Source organism: Haliotis asinina, chromosome 5, assembly GCF_037392515.1.
Source record: "Haliotis asinina isolate JCU_RB_2024 chromosome 5, JCU_Hal_asi_v2, whole genome shotgun sequence".
NCBI classification, from domain to species: Eukaryota; Metazoa; Mollusca; class Gastropoda; order Lepetellida; family Haliotidae; genus Haliotis; species Haliotis asinina.
This window is the reverse complement of record NC_090284.1, coordinates 33,435,391-33,449,869: the sequence shown is the minus strand read 5'-3', so window position 1 is coordinate 33,449,869 and position 14,479 is coordinate 33,435,391. Positions and strand designations below refer to the sequence as shown.

Genomic DNA, 14,479 nt, shown 5'->3' with positions numbered 1-14,479 from the left:
TTTAAGGACTAGTATTGATAGTAATGAACTACTGAATCCAAGGTAGAGATTCCTGGTTTACCAATAGGATGCTTGGTATTAACTCACATTTCCTCTATTTCAGCTACTTGAGAGGCTGAAGAAAGAACAGGAAATCAACTTGAGATTGAAGCAGTACGTTGACAAGATCATCCTAACCATCATTGAGAAAAACCCATCTCTCCTAGAAATAACGAAACAGTGATCATTGGGTTAACGTCACCCTCAATTTCTTGTGCGTTGAGGTACTTACATATGTCTATATCTTTTCTCACATACACAGAGATTCCCCTACACACAACCACATTCACATGCAAGCATGTGCCCATGCAAGCATGCATGCAGCTCCCACTCCACCCCACCCCCTTCACACTTTCTTTATACAATCTATATGAAATGGTGTGTTATCAGAGGAAGTGATTATTTATTCAGCTATATGTTATTTTGATTATTTGACAGACCACTGAATTGAGATTTCTGCACAGATGATCTCCTGGTAGTATGGCACAATTCCTGCAGCAGTGACATGAACAGTATGAGTAGTTGCGAACTGCAAGAAATGAATGCTGAATCAATGTATTTATTTCAAGTCATATGTACATTTTTGTTTGCTCCACTAAATACTAATACACTGATGTTCATGTATGTGTACAAGTACGTAAAGAAAGTCACATTTTTCTGTTCAAATTCTATATTCCCCTCAGTGTCCTGAGTATAGACCTATCTAATAGCATTCTCATCTGAAAACTTTCTTGGCTTTGGAGCTAAATCGAGATCCTAATTTGCTAAAATGTTTTGTAATGATCCACAAGCAGGTATAATGAAAAGTAGGGTTCAAGGGAAGTAGATGTGACTTACATGCCTTTTAAATGCCTGCTGCTGCCTTCCCACAGTAATTATGTATATATATTATTTAACTGGGTATAGTCCACCCCCAAGCATAATGCGCATCCACCTAGAGGAGTTAGTATTTATATCTGAAACAGTTATTTTATTGGCACTAAGTAATTCAAGTTTTGCATTTATATTAGTTGGAAATTGTAAAGAATATACATATATTAGAAATAACATAAAGTTTTCTTTGGTTCAGCTGATCTCTGTAGTCAGATGTTTTTTATGTATGGATATGTTTCCCTTGTCACCAGTGAGTCTCACAATCACAAAAACATGTTGACCTATCAGTCAAACTACTACAAACACTACTTTCAATGTGTCAGACTAGTATTATGAACAATAACTAAAGTCTTTTTGATGGGGTTATTCCTGATAACTTGCAAGCACGATTTTGATGAATTGAATGTCAGCAACATGGAATGAAATTTTAAAGAAATTCAACAGGATAGATAAAACATGTCTAGCTATTCAACAAGTATGCATTGATGCAAGACATCAAGTATGCCCCATACAACAATCCTATTTACAATGTCTGTGAAAGCAAAACAATACAATCTTGTGATATAATTTGCAAAATTACCTTGCCTGAGACATTCTGGTGAAACAATGCCTGTTGCTTAGATCATCAAATGTGCATAATCTCCTCTCAGTGATCTATCATCTCTAAACTCATTGCCATTGAATAAGCCCAGTGACATTGAGAGTTTTCAATGGTTGTTCACTAAATACAGCATGTATTTTTATAGCAAGTGTTTATGAAAACACTACTATTTTAAATCTGTTTTATTGCCATTTCAACTTGAGTCATGGGGCTAAAAAGGAAATTAAATTGGAACTAATGTGCATTTATATTTTTTTCCGATTCAGTTATATTTATATTTATGTCCACAAGTGCAAGCTGCACATCCCCAAACATCCCCAGTCCAAAACATTTTTATTGAGGTGTATTTTTGCAATAAATGAGGTATTTTAATATTAACAACAGTAATAAAAATGTGCTTTGGGTCAATGGGGGTTGTACCCTTTCTCGTGCATTTTAAAGGATGTGAGTCAAAGCTTCTTATGACTTTATAAAATGACACACAACATTGCAAGGATGTATAAGTTGAACGAACAAGTTTCTTATAATATCTGACTCACAATGTGTTAAAACATGCTTATGAAATCACTCTGATTGCAAGTGTCCAAGCTCCAAGTTTTATGCAAGTCAGAAGGGTGCTAGCTATCTTTGAAATACAAAGCAACTAAATAGCACCCCTTCTAAGCAACTGTGATGATACATCTATGAAGAATGAATTTCACTACACACAAGAAAATAGATATGGTAAGTTTAGTTTGACTTCGAATTTGAATGACACAATTCAGCCATAGAAGGAAATGTTACCTGAGTTTATGTAGCAAGGGTTACCAGGGAGCAGGGAGTCCTGTATTGGAGGGTCTTTGGGACTTTTCAGGATTCCTGGACTATGAAATGAGGGTCCCAGACACTTGAATGGCATTATTAGATTTTTCCTTATCCTGACTCATGCTAATTGCTTATCTCCTCTTCCCTGGCAAAGGTAGTGGAACACCTGAAAATCCCTTGAAGTTCCCTTCTAGAAAGAAGCGGGCGCAAAATACACTCACCCATGTGTAGCCTCTCTTTTCCCGTGCCCTAGGCCACGTGACCGGCCATGTTTGTCACTCTCTCCTTATCGCCCGACGTGGGCGGCTGGAAGTACCTGAGGGTCCCGATACGGCGATAAGTTCTTTCTTTGTTTTAGTCTTTAAACTTAATTCTGCTCGTATACGTTTTTCTGATATGTATATGCATTACATATCATAAAATTTGTCGAAATTATATCAATATCATGTATTTGTTCAGTTGAGACTTAGTCCCAATTGATGAAATCCTGTCTACTATGTAGATTGCGGCTGTCGCGGTTGAACCTCATTTAATTTGCCCGAAGTGCAAACCCATATGCTCTTCTAATAATCGTTGTAAAATGTATAGAATTGTCTGATTCAGAATTTACTCTCTATACACGGTCTGTTTATAGACGTGCTAAGGACAAGCAACAGCGGCTTGCATTGGTCATGTCTAAAACAAGTGATTTAAATTCGGGTAAATTGTTAACTACGTCTACTGAGATTCATTCCAGTGAAATGTCTGGCGTTTCTACGAGGCTATGTTTGGGGTCCGGTGTGTCGTCCCCTGTATCTTGGAGGAGATTTTTCTCAGAAGCAGGACCGTCTCAACCGAAGAAGTCTAGGTCATCGAAAACAAAATCATCTTCTTCGAAATCATCACAGAAATCATTTGGAGAAGGAATCATCCCTCTACATGAACGACTTATCTTCAACGAACCACCTTTGATTCTACAGGTAAATATCAACCAACACAGTCATCAATTGACATCATCTAGATCTACCCCAACGGCATCTTCTACACCTCTCAACCCAGAGGACAATCGTCAGACAATGCAGTATTGTCAGACAACGCAGATTTCGTCAACAGTAGACAACTTTACTGCTCAACCATCACTACAAGCAACGTTTAGAAGAGGAGAGATGACTGCAGTCGTCATCATTGATGACTACAGCTTGGCATGAGCACTCACCTAGAGCGGCACTCACGTTAGAGGATGAAGAGGATGTGTATGTACACACTCGAGGAAGATCGTCCTCAACGTCAACTTCTTCAGGTCGAAGTCGAGAGAGAGATCCAACCATGCCAAGTGGGTGCACCTGTTTGGGTGAGTGCACTCACAGGTCTACTCGTCAATGAAGAGGATCTTCTTCAGTCTCCCTAGCTCCAGTCCGGACAGAGAGATCCACCTATGTCGAGTGAGTGCACTCGCATGAGTGAGGATTCACTCTCGCATGGATGCACTCGCAGAAGGTCTTCGTCACTCCCCCAGTTCATCAAAGGCACTATCAACAATCATCACGACCCTTAGCCGTGGACTCTTATAGGAGGATCGTCAACACGCGATGAATGTTTCACTCATGGAGGCATGAAGACAGACAATATCAAGCGTCGGAGGAAGAAGCCCTATTTTCGGACTCTGAAGTTACATCATGGATCACAAATGGACTTGACTTAGCTTCACCATCCAAGGACTCTAATGAAGCTAATACTTACATGATGAAGGACGACCTTGATGCACTTACGTTCTCGCCGTTACCTCCGGTATCTATGATCTGCATCACCAGTAGCAGATCTGTTTGTCTGGGTAACAGACGCTGTCAGCATCCCATCGGAAGGACTAAATGCATTCGCATTTCCCCCCTCCAGTGCTGCGACCAAAAGTCATCGAGAAAACAAAACAGATCAGGAGGCTACAACTGACTTTGGTCGCACCTTACTGGCCAAGGAGACATTGGTTTCCAGCACTTATAGAGGAGTTAAGACAACCAACACTACAACTACCAGATTGGGAAAATTTTCTCGTTCCTTCCCACACGAAACAGGCACACAGCAATCCATCTGCGTTCCAACTCAACGTGTAGAACGTATCAAAATCTGTTTTAAATACAGAGGATACTCGATGAGCGCAGCGAAAGCAGTTACCTTGGCCTTACGGAAATTCACTTGCACTCTTTATGATGATAAGTGGAAGCGGTTTGAGACATACACCAAGAAGAAAGGCTTCACATCAATGAAGACAACATATCCGCAGATAGCAGAATATTTGTGTCGCCTACGATATTCCAGAGGTCTGATAGGCTCTACATTATCTACATACTTGGCAGTTCTCAACTGAATCATGATTTTTTTTATTTAAACATATTTTATTCATGAAGAAAGGGATTGGGCACAAGTTATCCAACTTAAAAAAGCCCTCTCCTGAATCATCACCATGGAAACGGGGACCAAGCTGACTAAAGTACCCGAGCTACTTGCATTGTTACACTCCTTCAAGTTGGAAGATCAACAACGTAGATTTAGAGCTCCAGCATAGGATCTAAACGTCACACTCCAACATCTCACAAGTGATGCATACGAGCCACTTGATCTGACCTCACTTGAACTGCTAACTCAGGAAATGCTATTTTTTACTTGCCTTGGCTACAGCTACACGAATGTCGGAAATTCATGCTCTAGACTTCAACTGCATGAGTTTTGATGTAAGTCATCATCAGACAGCTCATCTGGGTCTGCGATGGGATTTTCTTGCAAGAAATCAACTGCCAGGTCAACTGGATTAACAATTCCACATACCAGCACTATCTTTAATCCCTGGACCCCATGATACTCAAGATTTATCATTATGTCCAGTCAGATCATTGAAGATATACACCGAACCTACCAAGTCTAGAAGGCTACGTTTCAAGCACCTGTTTATCCCTATATCTACTGAGACACTTACGGAAGTATCCTGCAACACTATCTCAGTGTGGATCAGAGCTGTTACATTGAGAGCCAATAAAGCAGCAGGATTGGAACCTCCACGAGCCTCCAATCCACATGAAATCAGACAGAGCCTTGGCCTCTGCTCTACATGGGAATTGCTCACTATCAGCTATTATGGAGGGCTGCTTTTGGAAGTCAAACATGGTGTTTGCCAACCACTACCTATGAGACACAGCCGGGGAGGACGTCTCTGGCATTCATCAGTTTGGGATTCTTATTGTTGCTCAGCAACTAACAGTTCTACGAAGGTGCTGAGTTCACTCACCCGTTATATCATGACTTGTGGAAGCCAGACGCTCTGCGGAGTATAATGGTGGAAGGTCCATGCACACGTCTTAAACAGACTAGCATGAATGATTTTGACCCTGTACTTGTAATGAAGATACTTGTACATGAAGAAGGGTCGCAACTAGTCTTGATTACAATATCTCGACAATTAGTTTCATCAGAAACTAGCAGGATGCTAGTTACTTTCGATATCACACATTCCAGTCAGTGAAACCTTCAGCTGAAGATAAGTTTGACTGGATGTGGTCCGTCCAGAATCTACAATGAATATTAGAAGAGCAGGACTATATTATCGCCATTACAGGTTCCTGTTTGGGGGAGGGGGGGAGATTATTGGACGTATTTTTGACAGCCAGCAGAATCCAGCGTGGCCTGACCCACCGCTGTTTCCGTCAGATTCCGTAAGCAGTTAGCATGAGTCAGGATAAGAAAAAATATGTAATTTTCTGAATAAAATTGATATTTTATGCTTATACTGACTCATGACAAAAGCCCTCCCAGCCTTGTGTTGCATGCCTTAATTGTTCATTATTGATGGCCTATTATTGTCCAAAGAAACTGCACTTTTTGTTAACAAGAGACATGAGTTTGTGTTGGTTGCAACTATTGATTATGCAGACTATGGTTTGTGTGTGTGTCTGTGTCTGTGTGCTGACAGCCATTAAAAACACAATTTGAAATTCATCCTTTGTTTACTAACACAAATGTCAACATCTGTGAATGATTTCGTCTGAAAATATTCAGTCAACAACAATATCAGATGACATCAAACAAAGGAGGGGCCACTTGCAGTCAGTATAGTGTGTGTCCACCATGCAGGCGATGCCACCGGATTTTGAAGGTAGCAAGGCATAAACACTGTTCAGGCACTAACATGATATTGTCTTGTCAGAATTGTTCAACTTGCCATATCAGCAGCTGTTTTCGCAAGTGTGAAACTCGGATGCTGCAGTCCTGTCAAGCTGTCGTCACAGCTTGTCGTCTACGGCTCAAAATCGTTATCTGAGTCAGCCAAGAGAGAAAGGATGTCCATCAAAGTACATTGCGATCATCACATCTGAAGCACTTTGGCTGAGCATACCAATAGCCTGATTGCTTTTGACTTGTCTCAAGCACGGCAGCTTGTTTCATGAATGTGTATGTGTTTACAAGAAATGTCAAAGATTCACTTTTAAGCATCAGTGTTTCGAGAGGAATGTTCAAACTGAAAATGAATAATAGTCCTTTATCCCTACATCCTCTGTTTTGCAGGAAAAAATGTGTTCAGTAAAACTTTTGCAAGTTCCAGTGCAACGCATACCAGTTGTGTTTTTAATGGTTTTCAGTATCCTACATTTAGTAGTGCAGGGATCTACAGTGTCATTTTTGCATCTTTGTCAACAAAAGACAATATTTTAGTGAAAAGTGCCTTGAGACTTTGAAGAAAGATATTTTCTTACATTGTTACATTTTTGGGCCATATTTGAAGTTTGATCTTAGATTACACAATAAGGTTGGCGTTAAATCATTAAGACATATAGGATTGGGTGTTTTTTATAAGATAACCAATGTTGAGGACAAAGTGACATTTTGGAATGTACTGTGTGATTGTGTCTGTTGAACTTCACTCTGTGGCAGAAAAATGCATGCATATTTTTGTGGCGGTTGAAAACAATGCCACGATATTTAGTCGGCATACAATGCTGGTTACAAACTTCTTGCACATAATTTTGTGTGTTCATGTTAAGCCTTGAAAGGATGTTTGGATTGAATATAATATTCCAGAAGAATTCGTCTGAGCAGGAGTCTTGAAGGCATGAACTATTATATGGTTAACAACTTAACGTGAGAATTCTGCTCCTGTACTTAGTGTATGTGAGCTGACATATGAAGACATTTTGGTAAACATAAGGTAGGATTTATGTACATACAAAATTATCCAGTAACAATGATTGTAATCACGTTTCATGTCTTAAGATTCTTCCAATTTCTAAATGCCTATCAAATACTTTACTCTCTTGGTTTTGTTTTGTACATGTAAATAAGGGAAGTACTTAGCTTCCTTAATTAATGACAATTTAGGTGTACATGTATGTTTTTTCATTGTTAAATATATATTGTTGACAAGATGAACGTATGCTTTTATGGAATGTATATATGTGTCATTGTGAGTGAGTGAGTGTGTGTGTGCGCGTGTGCCACATATAAATATGTTTATATTTATTATTTATACTCAATAAACCACACAACTATCAACATTCCCAAGTTGGATCTGCAGTACAGACCATTTTATCAAGATGAGTCAAGATTTATGTCTTGTCAACATTTTTGGATATCAGTCTTAAAGAACACATTAAATGTCCTTTGGGACATTGTGGTACCTGACTTGTTGGTCCTACCTTTCCATGAAAGTGCACTGTAGAAACATTCACTACTGTGATATATTTCTGAATTAATCTCATCGTGCAACTGTTTATTTCAGCAGAATGTGTTGACCACATGAATGTGTAGACAACTACTTGGTACAAAGAAACTACGAAGTGTTACATAGTTTGTTAAACTATGAAAAACTTGATACATGTTTGGCTTTTTATTATTGATTTTAATGTCTTCAGTCTGTCAATCACCATGTTGCTTTTTTGCTTATACTGATCTTTTAAAAACATCTGTGTTTTATTATTGGTTGCAATTGTATCACTGGAATGTTGAATGAATAAATGTTGAATTTGGTATAAGACTGTCTTCTCACCAGTGTGAAGTATGTAAACCGTCCAAGATATATGCAACTTTACATTCCATAGTTTCATGTGTTGTTAATGTTGATTTATGTAGATGTCAACCAAATCATCTTGAGTTAATCATTCCCATTCGAAGAAATGCTACTTTTAGTGTTGGTCGTGTATTCTTGACATGTAGATAAATGTTTAATTTTGTGCACAACTGGTCATTGATCAGTCTCTATACTTGATCATGTGTCTGTTTAGCAACATTTATTAATATCACAGCACAAGTGAGAGTAGATACATTGCTCCTTATCATTATGTGGCCAATCGGGCACATTTGTGCTGTGAGACTGTAGTTTAGAGTTGCTTTAAATGTTAAAGATGGACTGAAGCCAAATGATATAGTTTGCATATACATATATGAGGTTTGAATAATATCAGATATTTTGGTATTGTTAACATATCAGATATACTGTAGCTACATTTTGGATGCATTGTTGGGAATTTGTGAAATTTATGACAGCAGTATGCTATTGTAAATAATGTATTCTATCAATAAAGTCCAACCATTTTTATTTCATACAACACTGATTCACCTGGTTTAATTTTAAGTTCACCAAGTTTCTAGTTTACCCAATTTTTTGTCATTCGTTACTTGATTGTCTGCCTGAAACACCTGGGCCCACTTGCTTACAACAACCTTTTTTACAATCAGTCTTAGACACCAACAATGAATCTGTCATCATACTATTGCCTTGATCCATTTTTTCACAAAGCCGATATTTGCTCAGTTTTAAGACGGAATGGATTAATGATCGCTATCTTAAATAAGATTGAACTCCTCAACAAGGTCGAAGTTCTTAAACTTGACTCTATACAGTTGTCTGCAAGCACAGCGTGCAACGCAAGCGACAAGAGGAACTGATCATGGCACACAAGACTGTCATCTCTCAGTCGTACTTTGCAGCAGGGAAACTCTAACAAGTGCTGTAGATTATCTATGCTAGGAGAGGTATCATGTGAAAACCCATCCCCACAAATACAGTATGGTTCAAAATTATTGAGAATAGCTAAAGCATTTCATATTATTAAACGAGAACAAATCAGATAAAATTGAATGTATTGTGAAAGTGAACTGACCTTTTCATGTTGTGTAGGTAACAATTAAATATTTTATCAAGTCTCCTTGAGCTTCACGGCACAGTCTAAGACGGGTAGGCATACTTCCTATCAGAGAGGTTAGTGTCTTGTGAGTTATGCTGTCCCAGTATCGGACCACTTCTCTCTTCATGTCTTCAATTTTTGTCAACCCCTTTTCTTCATCATCCCCCAAATGTTCTCAATGGGATTTAAGTCAGGACTAGATGCAGGAAATGGTAATGCAGTCACATTTTTCTCCTGAAACCACTGCTTGGCATGTTTTGCGGTGTGTTTAGGATCATTATCTTGCTGCAAAATCCAGTCATTTCCATAAAACACATGTGCACTTGGTAGGAGAAAATTATCTAATATGTTAGTGTAGCGTTGACTTGTCAGATTTCCCTCAAACACACACAGCGGGGTCGTTCCTAATAAGGATATCCCTCCCCATGCATGAAACTTTGGGCTGTATTTAGGTCGTCGATACAACGGTGCTGACGCAGACTTTGTCCATATTTTCACATTATTGGGATATACCCATATTGAGCTTTCATCAGTAAAAATCACATTTTCCCAGTCAAAGTTTTCATGTGCCAAACACCACTCAACACGCCTGTCTTTATGTTCTTGTTTCATGAGAGGAGAAGGAATTCCAGTCTTTTTCTCCCATCCAAGATCAATCAAATTTCTTCTAACTGTGGATTTTGATACAACTGTTGATCCCCTTTCTATCAATTCATACCTGATGTTGGAGATGCTTGTCCTTTGCTTTTTAGACGCTAAAATTCCCAGCCGGACGCGATCTGAGAAGTCCAATTTTCTGGGTCTCCCTGCTCCTTTCTGGTGCCCAAAATCCTTTCCCTCTTTAAAATTCTTCCTAATCCTATATACAGTAGAAAGAGGAGTTCCTGTTCTCTCTGCCAATGTATTTACATCATCAATTCCTTGATTACACAACTCAAAAATCAACCTTCTTTTAACTTCAGCAGACATTGTTGACAGTGCTGAGGAAAATGACGTCTGCTACAAATTCAGGGGAGGTAACTCTAATTGTACTATACTCAGTAGGCCAAGATGAGTTACCTCCCTTATACCATTACTTAGTTTTAAGTATCAGTGAATCAGTTGAGGTGTTAAGATAGCTCAAAGTAAGAAGAAAAATTCTCAATAATTATGAACCAGACTATATTTGAAGGAAACGATTATAGAGAAGATAGCATACATTATTTCGACATACAAACTGTCATGATTTAGGAACTTGAATGTGATGTTGCAATCACAGAAATACTTACCCGTGTTATATGAAACTCTTAAAACATGAAATATGCATTAATAAATGTACATCTTGATTTAGTGCCATGATACATATGGAAATAATCGATTATAAATATGAGAGAGAGGTTTCTTTGGAAAAACAGCAGCATACGGAAAGGGGTGGGTGGACTCGGAGTTTGTGCTACCGGAGCGTTCAGAACTGACTTTATTGTGGCCCATGCTTTTGACAAATGCTGCAGTATTTATATATACCTGTGTGGTGAATACTTATATATAGATGCATACTCAATTTTAAATTTCAGAATGAGAAAGAAACGTGATTTTGCACATTAACTTGTATTTAATTGTAGATTGCGTGAATGTTAAACAGCCATTGCTAATCACATGCAGACACCTCTCGCTTTCAGTATAACATTAAGTTCTTTGATTATCAAAAATGTTTCACATTTCTTCCATCATTGAATTGGAAGGTAATGGTACGTTATTATTTACTATAAACAAAAAGAATGGGGACAGCCAAACTTCGATAGTCATATAATTATGAACTACATGGTGAGGTCATTTATACTCCATGGTAAATCCTGAAGACTGTACAGATTATCCCTGGGTAAACGTAACTTTTTTGTGTGCTTAATGGACACTTTAAACGACACATCAGTACATACTACGCAGTCAACTATACAGAGTCAAAGACAAAATGTAATTTTTGAAAATTGAATAATCTTTCTCTGATAATACATCTATGTATCCGAAATGGGATCCCTATCTCTTGACTCTAGAAAAACGTTAGCAAAACCCACTCAAACCCATTCATTCATCGTGCAAGTAACGTTAATGCCAAATCAGGTTTTGCAGTCGATCACGTGGTCTTCGAAGTTTTCTTCATTTGCACGTGTTTGCATTGGCCTCAAGAATTGAAACAAAACGCTTTTAAACCACAGTTTTAACGGTACTTTAAATGCCACGATTGTCAAATGTGCAACGTGAACGTGCCGTTGGGATGTTGCAAGCGGAAAGATCGGTTTTTGACGTCGCAAGAGCAATGGGGTGCAGCCGTCGTACTGAATATGACTTGCGAGGTCGTCTACTGGCACCACTTCTGATCGCCCAAGGGTCTTTCGTCCACGTGTGACGTCACGAGCAGAACACCATCAGATCGTCCTACGTGAACGATTCCTGCCGGCTACACGAACCAGGGCAGAGATGTTTAGAGGTCGACTGTCCCTACAGACCATTCGAAATCGGCCAATCTGCATTCTCGACGTCCATATCGTGGGTCAATATTGACGCCGTTTCATCAACGTCAACATCTGCTGTGGGCCCAACGTCACCTCCGATGGACCCAGAGAGACTGGAATCGAGTGGTCTTCATCGATGAATCCAGATTTACCCTCAGATTCGCGGACGGCAGTCATAGAGTCTGGAGACGACGTCGTGAATAGTACGCCCAATGTGTAGGGTGTAGCCTGATTGAACTGATTGTGACACTGTCAGTGTATCTCGTGCATCACACAGGAATGAAATTCGGCAAATAATAACAAGTTAACCATCTTACCGTCTCTTGTTCTTTTATAGTGCCCTGAATATATTTTTCTTTCATGGAGGATGGTAATGTCCCTCCCTCCCTCCCTAAAGCGTACACAGCGCTTCTACGAAATGAACACGATCAGTACACAAACATGCCAGACTCGATGACATTACAAAATTGTCACCTATCAGAACTCCTCCCTCCAAAACGAGGCTTAAGTATCATTGGCTCGAATTTATTTTGAATGTTCCAACTGTACATAGAGAGAAATTCCACCCGAGAGACAAATTCAGCCTGATTATAACGTTGCTGGTGTTTGCGCCTCCAATCAATGACCGTTATTTGAAAAACTCCAAGTAAACATGTAGCAAAGTACTATGAAATTTGATGTCGCTCATCGCTCATGGCACGTCCACTTTGCACAATGAACGATTAAGCCTTTTGACACGTGAAGTTATCTCATCTGATATTGACGTCTGAAGAACGTTTGATAATTCTCTTGCTCCTTGTTATGTAATTTCAACCAACAGCTAAGGATTACATAAAATCAACGCCTTGGGTATGCTGGAGACTGAAATGGCCTCAAAGTGCCCAGACATGTTGGTGTCCACCGGAACACAATCTCATCTTTATAGGGACGTTTGTTTTAACATTGAGAGTGAGTGAGTGAGTTTAGTTTTACGCCGCACTCAGCAATATTCCAGCCACATGGCGGCGGTCTGTAAATAATCGAGTCTGGACCAGAAAATCCAGTGGCCAACATCATGAGCATCGCTTTGCGCAACTGGGAACCGATAACGTGTCAACCAAGTCGGCGAGCCTGGCCACCCGATCCCGTTTGGTCGCCTCTTACGACAAGCACAGTCGTCTCTTATGGCAAGCATGGGTTGCTGAAGGCCTATTCTACCCCGGGACCTTCGCGGGTCTTTAACATTGAGAAGGAAGGAAAGGTGACAATATATGGAACAACTTCGGTGTAGGTTCGAACACCGTTATCAAGCAAGTAATGAACAGCATAGGGTAGATGAGCATATATACAAGCACTTGTATATATGCTCCTATATCCTCATGCAGTTCATCACTTGCTCGATAACGGTGTTCGGGGCGGAACTTACACTGAAACGTCGCTCTCATAGCAACAAAGAAGTTGTTCATCCATATTTTCATCCTTCCTTACTGCCACAACTTCTAGATGCCTCTCAGAGAATTAACATATTGAGCACACGAGAGATTTGTTTCCGATCGGCCGTTCTCGATTGACGTGAAATCTGCAAGACAGCCTAATTCGACAGACCCATCCAAAGAGTCGGTTCCAGTCTGCCAGTGTAAACATCATTCGAACCATTCCTAGCTTACGTCCAAAAAGACTGGTTTGTAACTGAAACTGCTGAGGGATTACGACATGCACCTATTCGTGGGAAAAGGCTTGTGAGGTGGGATTTCCATGGCCTCCAAACACTCCGCCAAAGCCAGCAAGACGTACGTGGAATTTGGATTTGAACAAATTATGTACGCGAATTGGACTCAGAGTACCTCCGAGAATTACATAACTCGCACAACAGCTATCCCCTAGCTCCCGAATGATTGACGGTCAACCAGGACTGACTACCAACGAAACTTGCTGGAAAACAATAAGACAATATAATATGTCTCGCTTGCAAAGTGTGCCGGTGGGCAGGTAGTAATGTTGCATGTCGTCGATGTCTTTGAACGTTTGAACGGTGTGGTTTTCGCATTGAAGTTGGGCGTTGGTAAAATCAATTCTTTCCATGCATTCTTCTACGTAGTCTGCTTGAACGTCCTGCACTTGCTCCATGGCCAAATTATGACGTTTCTGTTTTGCTTCAATCTCGGCGGCATTGTCTGATCGTAATGCTCTAGTTTCTTTATCTACAAACCAGTCAACAAATCTTGAAATGACAATTTCTACACTTATTTTTTTATGGATTCTACTTTGGAGTTGTGTTCGTATTGCCCTGCTACTTTGATCCCTAAGCAGAAAACTTTGCGTTGGTCGCAGAAAGTTCACTGAATGAGAGGCCTAGTGGTGAAACAGTCCTAGGGTCATTATAGCCCAAGTCCTACATGACTGCAGAAAGAGAAAGCCGGCAGAGTGTTGGATGAATTGAGTCAATATAACCTAAGATGTCTTGCTTTGAATGTACGTGGTCAGAGACAGAAGCCATGTTTATATGTTTTCTATTATCACATTTCACATGCCAGATGTATATTGCTTTC

The 14,479-nt window shown here is 39.7% G+C and overlaps 1 protein-coding gene across 2 annotated transcripts in view; it reads left to right on the top strand.

The window, feature by feature from the left end:
- The window catches only part of LOC137283765 (rab11 family-interacting protein 4-like), a 189,211-nt gene extending 180,338 nt beyond the window's left edge, over window positions 1-8,873 (top strand). For both annotated transcript variants that reach the window (XM_067815440.1, XM_067815441.1), the window contains one exon: window positions 104-8,873. In XM_067815440.1, the coding sequence (XP_067671541.1) occupies window positions 104-223 (120 nt within the window). In that variant the 3' untranslated portion in view covers window positions 224-8,873. The remainder of the gene's footprint in view (window positions 1-103) is intronic.
- Window positions 8,874-14,479: the final 5,606 nt, after the last annotated feature.